We start from the raw sequence: 15,533 nt of genomic DNA, 5'->3' as shown, positions 1-15,533 counted from the left end.
CTGGGCTGACGTGATGAGAACAATCTGAGCAGCAGCTTTGCCAGGTCCTGCTCAGGGTCACCGGTCTGCGCCCACTCTGAGTATGGACTCGGGACGGGGCATGGCTGTGTGGGTGTGGCCCAGGCAGGCCGCGGGGCCCCCCAGCCACCCGGCTGCACCCAGACCCAAGGCCCCCTGCTCACCACAAGGCAGGCCTTCAGATTCTATCCCATTTTGTAAACTGTTATAACTGCCAAGACAGTGTCTAAAGAAAACATCTTAAATATACTGATGAGATGAGAAAAACTCAAACACACGTCCTTGCACCACTGTCCTGCAACAAGCTAATTTTCACACTGTGCTAACTTAAAAAGGAAAATGCAGATCTGAGTGGGAATTCGCCAACCCCAAACCCCAGCATTTCTGTTCCAGGTGGCTTTGCATACCGGAACGTGGGAGGCTCCAAGGGACACACGAGGGCGAACCCTCGGTGCTGGAGGGCGCACAGGCCGCAGGGGACACCGCCTCGGCATCTCGCCCACCTTGGGGTTCAGAGCTGGGGGGGACACTGCACAACCCCCCACACGGAGTGCGGCCACCACACTGGACAGAGTGCCCTGCAGGACTGAGCTCCATCATCAAGGGCGATCTCGGAACTGAAAATTTTGAACTGAAAATTCCTGAAGCAGACTCAAAATCAGTTTTCTTCCTGTGGACACTCAGACTTCTCTGAGGACAAGACAGCTCCGCAGAGGAGCCGAGTCTCTGGGGCACTGGGCTCGGGCGCACCCACCGGATCTCTTTGTTGATGGCGTCCAGCTGCTCCTGGAGCATCATGGCCAGAGTCTGGGCATCGGCCTGCCCACTGGGGGACAGCAGGGCGGCAGAGCTGAAGGGCGTGGCCCCGTCGCCCTCGCCGTCAGACACGTCCACGTCGCTCTCGAATGCCTGGGCCACGTTGGCCAGCACGCTGGCCTGCTGTGCGCGCTCCCAGTCCTGCTCGTTCAGCGTCTGCACCTGGGCACGAGAGGACCGCGGCTTGTCAGCAACATTCGGTGCGGCTCACGGGGATCAGGAACAGAACACAAGCTTACATGGAAGCCCCGACTGTGGATAAACGGCCATGCTTATGAGACACTGCCATCTCTTAAGCGAGCAGGACTGAGGAAACGGGAGGAGGAGAAGCCAGCTCTCAGATGGCCTGGTGACACTCAGGTCTTAGCGTGGACGGGAGGCAACCAATCCTATGAGGTTATTCACAAGGGAGGGCTGATGGAGTCACAGACAAAAACCGAAAACTAAAAAATGCATCCATGCCACCACCAGCCGGGCTGAAGAAAGTGAGAAAAGAAAATCCTTCAGCTCTGCAGCTGCTGGGTCCACCTCGGCGGTCATCACTTGTACTAGCTCCCCGAGAAGCGCAGTCCTCACGGGTTCCCAACCCTCTGTTTTCCGGGCTGAACATGCGTAGACAGGGGCGAGCGGGGACAGCCAGGGGACAGGAGGGCCAGCTCCCCGCCTCTCCTCCCGGGTCGCAGGCACTCGGGCCGTCCTGGGGGCTGGCCCCTCACACCGCAAGGCAGCTCTGTCATCAGAGACGCACGGGAGAGCACCTGCTGGGGCCCGTGCCACCCGCCCGCTCCTACAGCTCACACCCTTCTCTGCCTACGGGTTCACCCCCATCAGCTCGGGCAGCACATCCTCTCCCTTCTCCGGCCTTAAAATCGCACCACGGGAACCAGCAGATTCCTCCTCCAGGGCTCCCTGCGTGCCCACTGCAGCCTCTGAGAGCTCCCCTGGAGCGGCCTCTACTGTACCCCTCCCACCCGGTCTCTGCAAGCAGGCGGTGTGCCCACCCTGCAGAGCAGTTCCCCGGGGGCTCCGAGGACCCCATGTTACCAAGCCCCCACCCCACCCCCCGTGTCTCTCCCTCGGCTCCAGGCCCCACCCTCCCTGGGGCTCTGCCTCAGTCCCTTGCGCCCCTTCTCAAGCTCAGAACGTGGGGCGCCCCCCGGCTCTACCCTTGCACCCCATCTCTCTCCATGGGCACCTGCCTGGTGACTTTATCTTGCTCGTGCCTTTAAACACCATCTGTATGCCCACGACCCCAGTCCACCTTGAGCTGAGTGAGTCCTCTCCCAGATCCAGGCCGGAACACTCAGCTGCTGACCTGACACGTCCCCTGGACAGGCCCGTCCACCTCCACAGGGCCCTCCTCACCACAGGAAACAGGCTCCGGCCTCGAGCTGCTCAGCCCTGAGCCCGGGTCCTCCCTGATGCAGCCCTCTCTCCCTTGTCCCCACTGGCTGACACGACCCTTGATCTATCTCCGAGTGGCTACTTCTCTTCCTGCCCCCGGGCCTCTGGTTCAAGGTCACCCTCCTGGGGTCACCTCGCTGACCACCCTGCTCACACATGACCGTCCCCTCTTCCTCGGACAACGGGCACTCTGGTCTCTTCTCCCTGCTCATTACTGTCCGGCAGGCTGCGCAGGTTTAAAAACGTGCCCACAAGTTCTTCCATCCTCCTCCCTTCAAGAGGCAGACGGGGCAACTCCTGCTCAGCTCCTGAGCAAGGCAGGACCTCGCAGCTCACTCTCACAACAGAAGTGAAGGTGTGCAGCTTCCGGGACCGAGGCGCAAAAGGCCCCGGGCTCCGCCCCGCGCTCTCGCTCGCAGAGGGCGCTCAGAGGAGGGCCAGGCCATGCAGAGGCCCCGCCAGCCAGGTGAGTCTGCGAGCCTGCCATCCAGCCCCGGGGGCCTTCCCACGCCTGGCCCCTCAGGAGGCCCTGACTCGGCTACAACGCACAGAAACTGTGGGCCGTGACCTGCTCCACGCGACGTCACTAAGCTTTGCAGTGAATCGTCATGTAGCAGTGGATCAAGAACACACATGGTTTTTAAGTCACTGCTGGGGTCCTAGTTCCGATGATGTCTGGCCTAAACTAGCTGCCTACTGAACTTGGAAGCTCAAAACACAGAGACATGTGAAAAATTACATGCCATGAACGAGGCAGAAATACAAAGGCACTTAAACTTCCGACGAGAATTCTTCTCACTAAAACATGAGGGATGTGTGGATCCATTTACTCGCACACTGATTTCAAAACTGTGCTAACTAGTACTGTGCTGGGCCTCACAGTAAGCTATAAGTTATCAAAACTGGTTCTTAAAAAAAAAAAAAACCCATGCCTTAAAAGTAAACTCTTAACCAGAAAAAGGAAAATGGGAAGACGTAAAGCGATCTACCAACACTTGGTTCCAAACCCCCGTCAGGACCACAGTGTGAGGGGCAGGGCCTCTCAAGGTGCCCCACAGGGATGGGCGGGGGCAGGGGTGGGGGGGGCCTCGCCTTGGACGGCTCATCACGCAGAGCTGCCAGCCGGCCTTTCTGGGGGCGCCGCAGGACCGCCGCGCCACCGAAGGAGTCTGCAGGCCCGTCGGCCACAGGGAACCGGAAGTCCGGGACGCTGCCCAGGTGCGGTCGGCTGGAACACACAGGAAAGAAGAGCGCTGTCAGAAGGAGAGAGCTCGCTCTGTCAGTCAAGCCAGAGCCTGTCCATTTGGAAAATCGGCAATTTCACAGAAAAGGGGCCCCGAGGCGGGCACTGCCCTCGTGGCTCCAACAGCAGCAGGCCGCCCGCTGCCCCGTGAACACTCAGGTCTCAGCGCCGCCAGCTGGGAAGCCCCCACATGTGGGGAAGGCAGTGCTGACACGAGGGTGCGGTCGGCTGCCCGGGGCTCAGGGCCCGCCGTCCCCCCGGAGCACGCCCTCAGGTCCCGGGGCGGGCCTGCACCTGCTCTGCGGGTTCCTGGGCACCCGCACTCCCCTCCGGCCCGTGCCTGCTCTGCCCTCCACCTCCCGCGTGACGTCCGCAGACCACAAACACCCGTCTTCCTGGAACACCGTCTGCCCCACTGAGCTTCTAACAGCGCCTCAGACAGCCTGCAGCACAAAGCCCTCGGACCCACAGCTCAGAGCTGAGCCACACGGTGTTTCCCAGGAGATGCAAGTCTGGAATCTCCCAGAGCCACACTTGTCTTCCCTCCTGTCTCGCCTCCCTCCTAATGGAGCCACTCCTTTCTCTGCTGAACTTCTACCGCAGCACACTTGGGAATCGAGTGGGAGCTAAGACACAGTCCCGCCTGGGACTGTGTACACTCGCGGGTCCTCTGAAGGCCACAAAGGCCTCTGGGTTGGGTCGCCCCCACTACCATCACTTCCCAGTCCCCTCGCGGAATGCAGCCTCTGTCTCTCTCCCCCACCTCACCTGAGGCTCTTTCTTCCAGGAGGTCTCAGAGACAAGGTGACCAACTTCACTGGGAGGTCCTGCCAAATACGCCAAGCCCGCCTTGCCTCTGAGCCAGGTTTTAGCCCCCACTCCCTGCCCCCCGAGCCAGCCTGCCCTGCCCGCAAGCCCAGCCCTGAGGCTCCACCTGTGCCTCTGAGCCACTGACCCCTCGAGAGCAGCCTCCTGGAGACACCCCTCCCTCGCCCAGCCACTGCAGCCCCCCATCTTCAGAGCACAGTGGCCCGTCCTGCCCCACGGCTGCCGCCTCTTCTCGGCTCTCTCTCTCGCTGACACACAGGGGACTGGTGACCAGGCTTCTCCCTCTGAACCCCCAAGCGCGCCAGGCCTTCGGGTCCCGGCATCAGCGCCCTCCTCGTTACCCAAAGCCCCTAGAGCAGGAGGCTGTGTCCACCTCCTTTTCCTCCACCGTCTACACAGTCCTCCGCACACTCACCTCGCCCACCCCAGGAGCAGGGGGTCTCCCCCTCTGACAGCACCAGCCCCACACCCTGGAGGAGCTCTGCGGGCAAGGCTGCCCATGTCCCCACCCGTCCTGCAGGGCATGCGTGCCCCTTGACCTCCACCCACCGTGGTTTCGGACACAGGGCCAGTTTCTGGCTCTGCCTCTGTCTGCAATGATATCCCTTTTCTCTAGAAGAAGGCTGGGCACAGGCCCTGGACCGCGAGGATCCCCTAAACACGCAAATGCAGAAATATGCATGTGGGCTCCAAACTCTCTCCTAAGTCAGGATTCAAGCAGGAGTCGATTTCCTACAGATAAATGAATGTCACCAGTTAAGCACTTTAATAACCTTTGCTAAAGTTTAAATCTCCCTTGTGACCATTTTCCATGAAGCAGCCAAAGAAAAATCTAAATACTTAGTAAAAATTACTGTCCCTATAACAAGGAGTAAGAAAACAAGGATGCTGAGTAATCTGCTGGCCTCATTTACAAGCTGGGGGATTCCTCCCATGGCAGCCAACCACAAGTCATGTCTCAGTCTCCGTTCATGTAAAATGACTACAGGTCGTTAATCTTCTGCGATTCTTAAGAAACACCAGTGTCACAGTCTGTCAGGCCCCTCAAATGAATACACCCAAATATCAGCTGGTCCGCCCCCCACTTCCAAACCTCCAACTCTGGTTTTGAGTTTTGTCAATACTGTGACCACCACTCTCCCTGGCACCTAGTTCGACCCTAAGGAACGATGCTTGTCTCTTCCCTCTTGCTGGCCACGAAACTACAGGCTCCTTGAGGCGCGACTGTGAGCGACTCCCAGGCACGCTGTCTGCAGAGCAGACGGGCCCTTGTCCCCCTCGGCAGCGCGGAGGGGAGCTGCCCGGGGGGCGCCCTACCCGTGGTGGAGGGGAGCCCCTCGCAGCCTCGTCTGCTCCAGTTCGGCTCTCAGGGTTTCCAGGTTTAGAATCAGCTGGTCCTACGAAACAGCAAATGACACAGTCTGCACCGTTTGCTTTCCAGATGTAAAATGACTTGCGCCAAAATGGGCATAACAGCTTACGTTACTAGTTATCAACTCTGAACACTTTAATTCTGAGAAAATTTCCTCTAAGAGTCCCACAGCAAACATAAACACTCAGAGCAATATTAAACTTATAAACCATAATGAATAAGAAGTTACATTTCAGCTGTAGAAAAGCTTCTGGAGGAAATATGGCAAGACATCACCAGTGATGAGGTCTGCAGAGAGAGGCTGGACTTGGGCCGGGGGCGGCGCCAGGACTCCCTTTGCTGCCCTCGCCCCTCACTGCTTTAAATGTCTCCACGGAGCTCACACCCACTCCTCTGCACCCCACTCCACCTCCTCATGGGGTAAAACAAGTCACATGGGCCAAGTTTCCAAGTCGCTCCGCTCAACGCAGCAGCTCTGGGCTGTGGCTGCGGCAGGCACTCGCCGAGTGCAGCCCCAGAGTGCAGAGCTCCATGTGGAAATCACACAGAAGATGTCAGGACTCACGGTGAAAAACACAACACAAAGCAGCCCATTCATTTCCAGGAAATTTTAGATCGTATAGTGGCTCATAGTATCTTTCTGACGGACAGCACTGTCCATGTGAAAGGCTCATGCTTTGTCTCAGCTCTCGGGTGAACCCAGAAAGGACTACTTGGAATTCTGAACCACACACGGCGGCCACACACTCTAAATCCACCTATAATGCAAACACACTCAATGTTCAAAACCAGAAATGCTATACACGGTACAGCAGTGGACGAGCCACAAAGAAGATGTAACTCAACTTCTGCTAGGCATCTGTAGTAACTGTAACAATGAACCCAGCTCAATACAGCTCTTGACAAATTTCTGAATGATTTAGAGATTTAAGTACCTTGTCGTTTTGCATTTCTTCTAACTGCTTTTTCGCATTTTCAACTTCCCGTAGGAGAGAATTCTGAAAAAGATACAAACAGTGCTTTAGGGTCAATTCTTACAGACACTGCGTGGACCGCGGGACGGCTACACTTCTGTCTGAAAGCGTCAAGCACCTCGGGAAGAGTGGCGGGCCTCGCGCCCAGCATGAGGTGCCTCTCCTCCTTTCCTGACTGATCTAGATACAAGGAGGCTGGGTCCCTGGGGTAAGTGGAACTGCTTTAAACTTGTTTTCAGCTTGTGCAGTTCAGTGGTCACCCAGGAAATTGGCGTAGGTTTCACACACAGAATTCAAACCCAAGACAAAGCCACCCCCACCTCAGGGCTGGCCCGCAGGTCAGGGTGAAGTGAGGGGCCCGCCCTGTGGGGTCTCTAGTGGGTTTTGTGGGGGAAAAACGTGCTGCAAACTTGTAGTGACCACTGGTCTCTCTCGGACAAGCGTCGCCCAAGCGCCAACCTCTGGGATGGTTCTGGGCCTCATCTTTAGGGCACTGGTGTAGCTGGGACAGGTTTTCACCAAACCTGAACCAGACTGCTGCCCACTGAGATGCTCTGATGGAGGCTTGCAGACATTTTCCAAAGCAAATGAAAAGAGAGAAGGCTGGAGTTGGAATATGAGAATGCTTACTTTGAGTTGATTCAGTCTTCTCTATCACAGCGTATAAAAGCTACTGAACTAAACTCACTGACCAGGCGCGTCAGGCCTCAGCTGCATCACATGGGGCCGCCTTTGTTGGGGTCACCCCGCAGCATGCCAGCTCCCCAACCAGGGGCCAGCCTGCGTCTCTGAGCTTGCAGGGCAGGCTCTCAACCATCGGACTGCCAGGAAAGCCCCAGACATAAACTTCTAAGAAAGAAACCAAGGGTGACCTAGAATAAAGGTGAGGGTGGGCCTAGCAGCAAGCCGGAGCACAGCGGCTGGCAACCTCGGGGCCAGCGGCGGATTCGGCTCACGGATGCTCTCTGTGAGGCTGCAGGCACACGGCTGTCTGCTCCTTCATATACTGCCTGTGGACGCTGTCACGCTTACTGAGTAGTGTGAAGGGCTGCTACTCAGCTATTCGTAACCAGTAAAGACCGTCACTGTGGGGCCCTTTATGGGAACAGTTTTCCAACTCCTGACCTGGAGGTCCCACCCCGCCGCCGGCCCCCCGACAAACCCGGCCGGGCTGGGCCAGACGCGCCTCTCTGTAAAGTGGCCACGGGGCCAGCTCACCTTATCCTCCAGAGCAGCCATTCTCTCCTTCAGATGAAGCTGAAGCCTCTCGTTTGATTCAGACAGAAGCTTATCCACGGTATCTGATAAGCGTTTATTGTGTTCTTCATTCATTTTCTCTCTCTGCCTTGCCTAAAACAGAAAAACAAAAACTCATCAATTTCAAGAACAAGCACGGTCATTACTTTAAAATCAGCGACGTGAGCAGCGACGTGAGCAGCAACGTGAGCAGCCCGTGCCCCAGCTCCCCAGGCGGTCCCCTGCCACGGCCCCCTCTGGGGGGGCGCTGGAGCACCAGCAGGGCAGATGGGCGGGTGCAGAGCGCGGCAGGGACTTCACTTGTCAAAGGTCACTCCCAACACTTCCATTTGGCAGAGCACCTGGGGGACCTTACTGTCACTAGCCATTGCCTGTCGGAGGGGCTCGGGGAGCAAGCAGATTTATACTTAGAAACAAGCAGACTTTAAAGGGGATCAGCTCACACACACATTGGTGGAAGAATTTCCCAGTATAAAAACAGAAGCCTGAGTCTGGATTAAGGGGGTAAAATGAATTCAATTTATAAAGCAAAAGGTTGAGAAAATTCATTTTGGAAAAAAAGCACGTGGAGACAGACTTCACATGTTTTCTTTATACACTACATCACTTGACCTCTATGTGCTGATTGCTGCTGTTCAGTCAGTCGTGTCTTTGTGACCCCATGGACTGCAGCACGCCAGGCTTCCCTGTCCCTATCTCTCAGAGCTTGCTCAAACTCATGTTCATCGTGCCAGTGATGCCATCCAACCATCTCGTCCTCTGTTGCCCCTTCTCCTGCCTTCAATCTTTCCCAGGATCAGGGTCTTTTCCAATGAGTCAGTTCTTTGCATCAGGCATTGGAAAAAGCATTGGCGCTTCAGCTTCAGCATCAGTCCTTCCAATGAATATTCAGGACTGATTTCCTTTAGGATTGATAGGTTTGCTCTCCATGCAGTCCAGGGGACTCTCAAGAGTCTTCTCCAACACCTCAGTTCAAAAGCGTCAATTCTGTGGCGCTCAGCCTTCTTTATGGTCCAACTCTCACATCCAGACATGACCACTGGAAAAACCATAGCTTTAACTAGGTGGACCTTTGATGGCAAAGTAATGTCTCTGGCTTTTTAACATGCTGTCTAGGTTGGTCATAACTTTTCTTCCAATGATAACTCATGTTCAGTTCAGTTCAGCTGCTCAGTCGTGTCTGACTGTGCAACCCCATGGGATGCAGCACGCCAGGCTTCCCTGTCCATCACCATCTCCCAGAACTTGCTCAAACTCATGTCCATTGAGTTGGTGATGCCATCCAAGCATCTCATCCTCTGTTATCCACTCTCTTCCTGCCTTCAATCTTTCCCAGCATCAGGGTCTTTTCCAATATGATAATTCATATTAAAAAACCTCAAGCAATTTTTAAATGTAAAAACAAAGTGGGCAAGTCTGTGTTTTATAAAACGAACATGATGGAGAAGAAAATGGCAACCCACTCCAGCATTCTCGCCTGGAAAAGTCCACGGACAGAGGAGCCTGGCGGGCTGCAGTCCATGGGATTCCATGACTGAGCATGTGTGCACGAGGGTGGAGGGAGATGGGCTGGTAGCAATAAAGTGGTAGAACTAAAAAAAAAAACTGAACATCAATTTCATGGTTTAAAAAGCTGTTTTAGGACCTACTGTATTAAAAAAAAAATGGAGAGAAGACAAAAGAATGATATATTTGAGATTGGCCCTGTGTTGGAAATTGCTGAAGCTAACTGATGGGTCATGGGTATTTATTATACTCCTTCCACTTCGGGGCATGTTTGAAGTTTTCCATCATAAAAAAATTAAAAAACAGATTATTTTCTGTTAAAACAGAACCTTCTCCAGCAACACAATTCAAAAGCATCAGTTCCTTCAGCATTCAGCCTTCTTTATGGTCCAACTCTCACATCCATATGTGACTACTGGAAAAAAAAAACAATAGCTTTGACTATATGGACCTTTGTCTGCAAAGTGGTATCTCTACTTTTTAATATGCTGTCTAGGTTTGTCATAGCTTTCCAAGGAGCAAGCATTTTTTAATCTCACGGCTGTAGTCACCGTCTGCAGTGATTTTTGAGCCCAGGAAAATAAAACCTGTCACAGCTTCCACAATAAGGCATCGGCATTCACATATTTTTAAAACGAAAGTTTCCTTTGAATTGTCTTAGTCATAAACAGCACCCCTATCTCAACAGCCTCTGAGCAGCAGCTCTGAAGTAAGGAAGCACGCCGCTGATTAGGAGACGCTGAGCTCTCTGCCAAGGCGGGGAGGGCGCCTCACCGCGGGTCTCCTGATGGGAATCGGAGTCACTGTCCCCCGGGAGCCCACATGTGATGCTCTGCAGTTCAGGCCCAAGAACACAGGTGCGGTAGGGGCAGTACTGACGCCTAAGGCTGGACCTGGGACCCCCTCCATTTCCTGGAGGGTCCACATCGACGTGTGACCAACCCCACCGGGAGACCTCTCTCAGGACTCGCTGACGCGAGCCTCCACCATCGCCCTTTCCTGACGCGCCTCCTGTCGCAGCGCAACTGCGGTTCTCCTCCTGCCCAGGGGCAGCCACCCCGCACACACCGTGTCTGGACCAGCAGTCTGGCATGTGGGACTCCAGCGCCTCCTCCGAGGCAAGCGAGCTGCACGCCTAGGCGCCGTGCCTTCAGCTTCATGGGCCCCGGGCTGGCACCTCAGGTTTGTCCGAGGGGCACTCTAAGGCCCACCTGTACCCTGAGCAGCTCCCCGACTGGCTGCTCAGAGCAACAAGCAGCGTCCTTGGACGTGGGGACCCCCTGGCCCCTGCCCACCGCCTACGGGTGACCACCTCTGGCCCTGCTCCCGAAGAGGCGGGTGCCTGGGTCAGCAGATGAGGCCACACACGCACACGCTTGATGGTAGAGACGGGGCGGCGGCCCAGACGTGGCCTCCCCGCCGGCACACGCACCCGCTGCAGCTCCTGGTTCTTCTCCTCCAGCTGGGCCTCCATCTGCCGCAGCCTCTCCTCGATGTTGCCATGCCTCTCCTCCGCCTGTCGGCCAAGAACAGCATCAGTCCCGCTCGCAGCGACCCCGTCCTGACGGCACGCGGGCTATGACTGCAGGGGCGGCAAGCGGGCCATGCTCTGTGCGGGCCACTGGCCCCGGGTTCGCGGGGGGGCACGCCCGCACGCCTGCTCACGCAGCCTGAGCAGCTTCGCGTGTGACACGTGGGTGACGGAGGGTGCTGGTGACGGGCTCGTGAGAGGAGACGTGCTCCCCCCACCCTGGGCCCCACACCCACGGCCGCTGCGCCCCCAACTCGGACTGCGTGTGGCGAGCCAGCACGGGCAGCAGGCAGCGGCAAGCGCGGGACACGCGAGGCACACGTTCTACCTTCCTAAGCTGGGAGGTAAGTTCGAACAGTTTAGCCTCCTGAGTGGCAGAGCTTCCGGAAGACAAAAGGTCAGACTACAAGGCCGACCAGGGGCAGGCAGCAGGGATGCAGGGGGAGAGAAGAAACCGGGCCTTGAGAGGAAGATCACAGGCAGACGGGCGCCCCCTGGCGGCTGTCAGTGACCCTGCCGGGCGGGCTGGGGGGGCTCTGCGAGCGCCTGACACTGCCCGGACGCTCCCGACAGCCGCGCCAGCACAGGCCCGGCCGCCCCTCCGTGCCCAGCCAGTGCCCACCGGCAACGCGGGGCCACACCTTTCCCTTCAGAAGGACGGGGTGGCCGGCCGGCAGTGCGGACTCCCGGGGACGGCGAGCTGGGAGCGGGGCCCCGGGTCTGCCCGTGCCCTGCAGTGACTTATTCAAAAGTGTGTCAATAAAGACTTAACAGTCCCCTAAACGAGAATGGGATTTTCCTAGGTCTGAGAAGAACTGTCCTACTAGGGCTTTGAGCTGCTGGCTGACTGAACTCCGAGCCAGTGACTCAGAGCTGAAGCGGCCTGGGGACACAGAACACGGACAAAACGGAGGGAAAAAACGTAGGGGTGACACAGAAGCGCGGACTGTCCGACACACAGGGAGCGCTCCCATCTCAGACGGGCAGCACGACCCCCATGCCCGCGTGGCCTGAGCAGCAGGGGAAGGGGCATGGTGGGATGGCATGGTAACAGGCCTTCCCCGCGGCCGCCCCCAGCGGACCCAGCGCGGCGCCTTGGAGAGCACGGCCACCTCTGCGCCCCCCCCCCCACCCACCTCCCCGGCCCCAGAGCAGCACCTTGGAGAGCGCGGCCACCTCTGCGCCCCCCCCCCACCTCCTCGGCCCCAGAGCAGCGCCTTGGAGAGCGCGGCCACCTCTGCGCCCCCCCCCCCACCTCCCCGGCCCCAGAGCAGCGCCTTGGAGAGCACGGCCACCTCTGCGCCCCCCCCCCCACCCACCTCCCCGGCCCCAGAGCAGCACCTTGGAGAGCGCGGCCACCTCTGTGCCCCCCCCCCCCCACCTCCCCGGCCCCAGAGCAGCGCCTTGGAGAGCGCGGCCACCTCTGCGCCCCCCCCCCGCCTCTGGCACCAGCGCAGCACCTTGGAGAGCGCGGCCGCCCTCTGCGCCAGCTCGGCCTCCACCTCCGGCAGCGTCTCCGCCCTCCGCAGCGTCTGCTGCAGCTTCTGCTCCGCCAGCTCCAGGCGCTCCTGCAACTGGCGGTTTTTATCCTCCGTCTGCAAAGCGAGAGCAGAGCGTGGGAACGGGCCAAGTTGCTGAGACAAAACCTAAACGCACGTGTCTACTGGATCAGTTCTGTTTCGGCAGCCGCGTCACGGTAAATTTCTCTCTCAGTGTTCCTGCGCTTGGCCTCAATGGGCAGAACACCTCCCACCAGAGTGTTTGCTTTTCCTAAACATCCCCGAAGAAGTCTTAAAAAAAAAGTTCTTCTATATTAAAGAAGATCAGCTTTCTGTAGAATCTTATTCATTCTTGTTGACAAGTTAAGGGAAGAAGGGTTCAGTACTGACCCTTCTTAAAACATCACCAGAATCATTATTTGAAGGGAACCCTACTGACCACAGAGGGCCACGGGCATCTGAGCCAAAACACAGCTCCATTTCCACTGAGATGCAGACCTGATATGTGTGCCTGGTGAAATGCCAGTCAACTAATATTTGTAAACGTACCATTATTCTTTTAAAAGATCTTCTTACTCTGAAAAACTTTCAATTGGAAAATTTAGATAGATTCTTTTTTAAAAAAGAAAAAAAAGTTAAATTATCTATAAGCTCAGGTTCCTGAGAGGTTAATGTTTGTTTCTATTTTTTCTGTGTGCGTATTGCTCTATGAACAATACGATATGCTTCAAAACCCTCAGAAAACAACAGCATATGGTATATAGTATTTTCTGATCTGCCTTTTACAGCCATTACTTTGTACATCGTAATGCTCTTAATTAGCATTCCACATCATAAATTTCAGTGGCTTTCTAGTATTTTATTTTTGTGGTGGGGCCAATGACACACTTTGGCACACACCAGACCGACTCACTGTGTTTTGGAGCAGCCAGGTTTGGTTTTCCTGGTTGAGTCCTGATGATCTGAGACCCCACGGAAACAGGAGCAAGTGAGGCTCAGCAAACACAGGAGGTGCACACCCTAGTCAGTCCGGAGCACTGAACCTGCCTTCTGTCACAGTGACCCCGGTTCCCAGCAGGCAGCTGCTACCATGAAGGTCCCTGCTGCTCTCCGCTCTTTCAGTAAAAACGCTAACGAGCCAACAGATCCACATTCACGAAGACAAGAGTCAGGCGTGGAATTCCACAGAATGGTTAATTCAAACCTGTAAGTTGCAGTCACCCCCGATTTTTAAAAAATGTATTTCCTTCCAGTTCCGCTGATTTACCATGATGTGCATCCACCCTTGTGAACGCAGTACTTCAGGGTTATAAAGAACTTTATACTGGGACTTGATTTCCAACATGGCAGTCACATGACATGGTCTTTACTGTCCTTCTCAGTAACGCACTACTATAAAAGTCAGACACAGTTCAGTAAAGGCCATTACCTGTCGATGCATAGAATCCTTATTTGCAATTTCATTTTCAAGTTTATCGTTGAGGTCGTGCACAGAGGTGGCTTCGCGCTGTGCGGCGAGGTAGCGTTTCTCAAGGGTAGTGATTCTCTCCTCCATGTCCTCCTTCTGGGCCATGGCCTACGCCGGGCATTGCAGAGGGGGAAAGGTAAGTCATTATCATGGAACACTCTGATACACTTAAGGGTAAAAAAGCTGGGCTAAATCCTAACTTTCAAATCAAACATAAAGTTAGCGTCCTCAAGATTAAAGTCCTCGACATGGCAGTCTTCTCTGATGTGAGCAGAAACGCGCCTACCTCAAATGTCACATTTGCCACGACTGGCACCCGTCTCTCTGAACGTTCTACCCGGCCACTCGGTTTGCCAAGCTTTTTTTCTACATAATAAACCCAAACAACAAACAAAAAGTATACCAAACTACCCTGTTAGTGCAAGAATTCCAGGAAGGAAGGTAAGAAGTCAGGACCTCTGTCTGCTACACCATACAGGCGGGCTTCATCAAGAACAGGGAGGGACCTTCAACAGATCCAACAGGGAGCTCTGAGGCTCGTTTCCTCGGGTAAAAGTTGGGAAAATCTCATGCAATTTCCTCAAAATTAAAGTAAGAATATTAACAGGTGGAAAGAGAAGTCCAAGTTTAACACAACTGGAAGCAGCCTTCTCAAGCCCAGTTCTTCTAAAGCAGAGTCACACCCCGTGTATGACGCGCTCAAACCAGGACCAGAACTTGCTGCTGGTACAACTCCTGTCTGCCAGCTCAAAATCCATTTCAGGTCCCTCCCTGGTCACTAAGTAACCAATGTGGGCAAAGTCTGAACATGAAAAGTGAAAGGTCTTAAAAACGCTTTTTCCAGAATTCTCTACGTATTAAACTCTGCCACCTAATCTCCTCCTATTGCCAAAGAGTAGTGTGAACAGGTTATACAAACAGGTGCAAATGTTTCTGTTTTGAGTTCTCACACAGAACTACTGACACCAAGCTACTGAACAAGCACAGCTGCTCTAACACGTGTTGGAGGGGTCCTCTCCGAGACGGTCTCCCGGGGGAGGGGAGGGCAGGGTGGGCGCCGTCTGTCTGCGTACAAAGGCGAGGGGAGGCTCCCAAGAGGAGGCCGGGGCCCCCAGCACTCTTCTGCTTTCAGCGACCGTGAGGTCGTTTCTCATGAGTCATGACACCCGCAGACACGACCTCCAGAAACGCCATGATTCCACACGGTTACACAGCATGGACCTGAGGATCCAAGGGTGAGCCCACACCATGTGACTTGTCTGACCGCTGCTACCAACGTCACACATCCCCTCAAGGATGTCAAGAAGCTCAGGAAACTCGAGAAGATGGCCGGGCAAGCTGCCTCGGCAGAGCCCGCACAGCAGGCTCCCGTCTCTCCGAGAGAGCGGCGCCACAGACGCCACCAGGCTCGCCTCAGTGAGTCAGAGGCAACCTCAGCATCAGCAGAAACACAGGCGGCCCGCAGGTGGGGGCTGAACTGGGGGACTGCGGGTGACACACACACACACACACACACACACACACACACACACTACTGATCACACGCGTAAACTCAGCATTGAGTAAGGACCCGCTGCACAGCCCAGGGGACGCCACTCGGCGCTCTGTGGTGAAGTG

The 15,533-nt window shown here is 55.5% G+C and overlaps 1 protein-coding gene across 1 annotated transcript in view; it reads right to left on the bottom strand.

Annotated features, from left to right (window-relative positions):
• PPFIA1 (PTPRF interacting protein alpha 1) overlaps positions 1-15,533 on the bottom strand; it is a 73,103-nt gene that overhangs the window by 23,587 nt on the left and 33,983 nt on the right. The window contains 9 exon segments of the mRNA XM_070457807.1: positions 773-996; positions 3,331-3,466; positions 5,627-5,706; positions 6,617-6,679; positions 7,874-8,005; positions 10,851-10,934; positions 11,278-11,352; positions 12,410-12,544; positions 13,878-14,024. Coding sequence (XP_070313908.1) covers positions 773-996; positions 3,331-3,466; positions 5,627-5,706; positions 6,617-6,679; positions 7,874-8,005; positions 10,851-10,934; positions 11,278-11,352; positions 12,410-12,544; positions 13,878-14,024 — 1,076 coding nt within the window.

This window comes from Odocoileus virginianus, chromosome 28 (assembly GCF_023699985.2).
Source record: "Odocoileus virginianus isolate 20LAN1187 ecotype Illinois chromosome 28, Ovbor_1.2, whole genome shotgun sequence".
Taxonomy (NCBI): Eukaryota; Metazoa; Chordata; class Mammalia; order Artiodactyla; family Cervidae; genus Odocoileus; species Odocoileus virginianus.
Note: the sequence above shows the minus strand (reverse complement) of the source record. Positions and strands in the feature narration are given on the sequence as shown.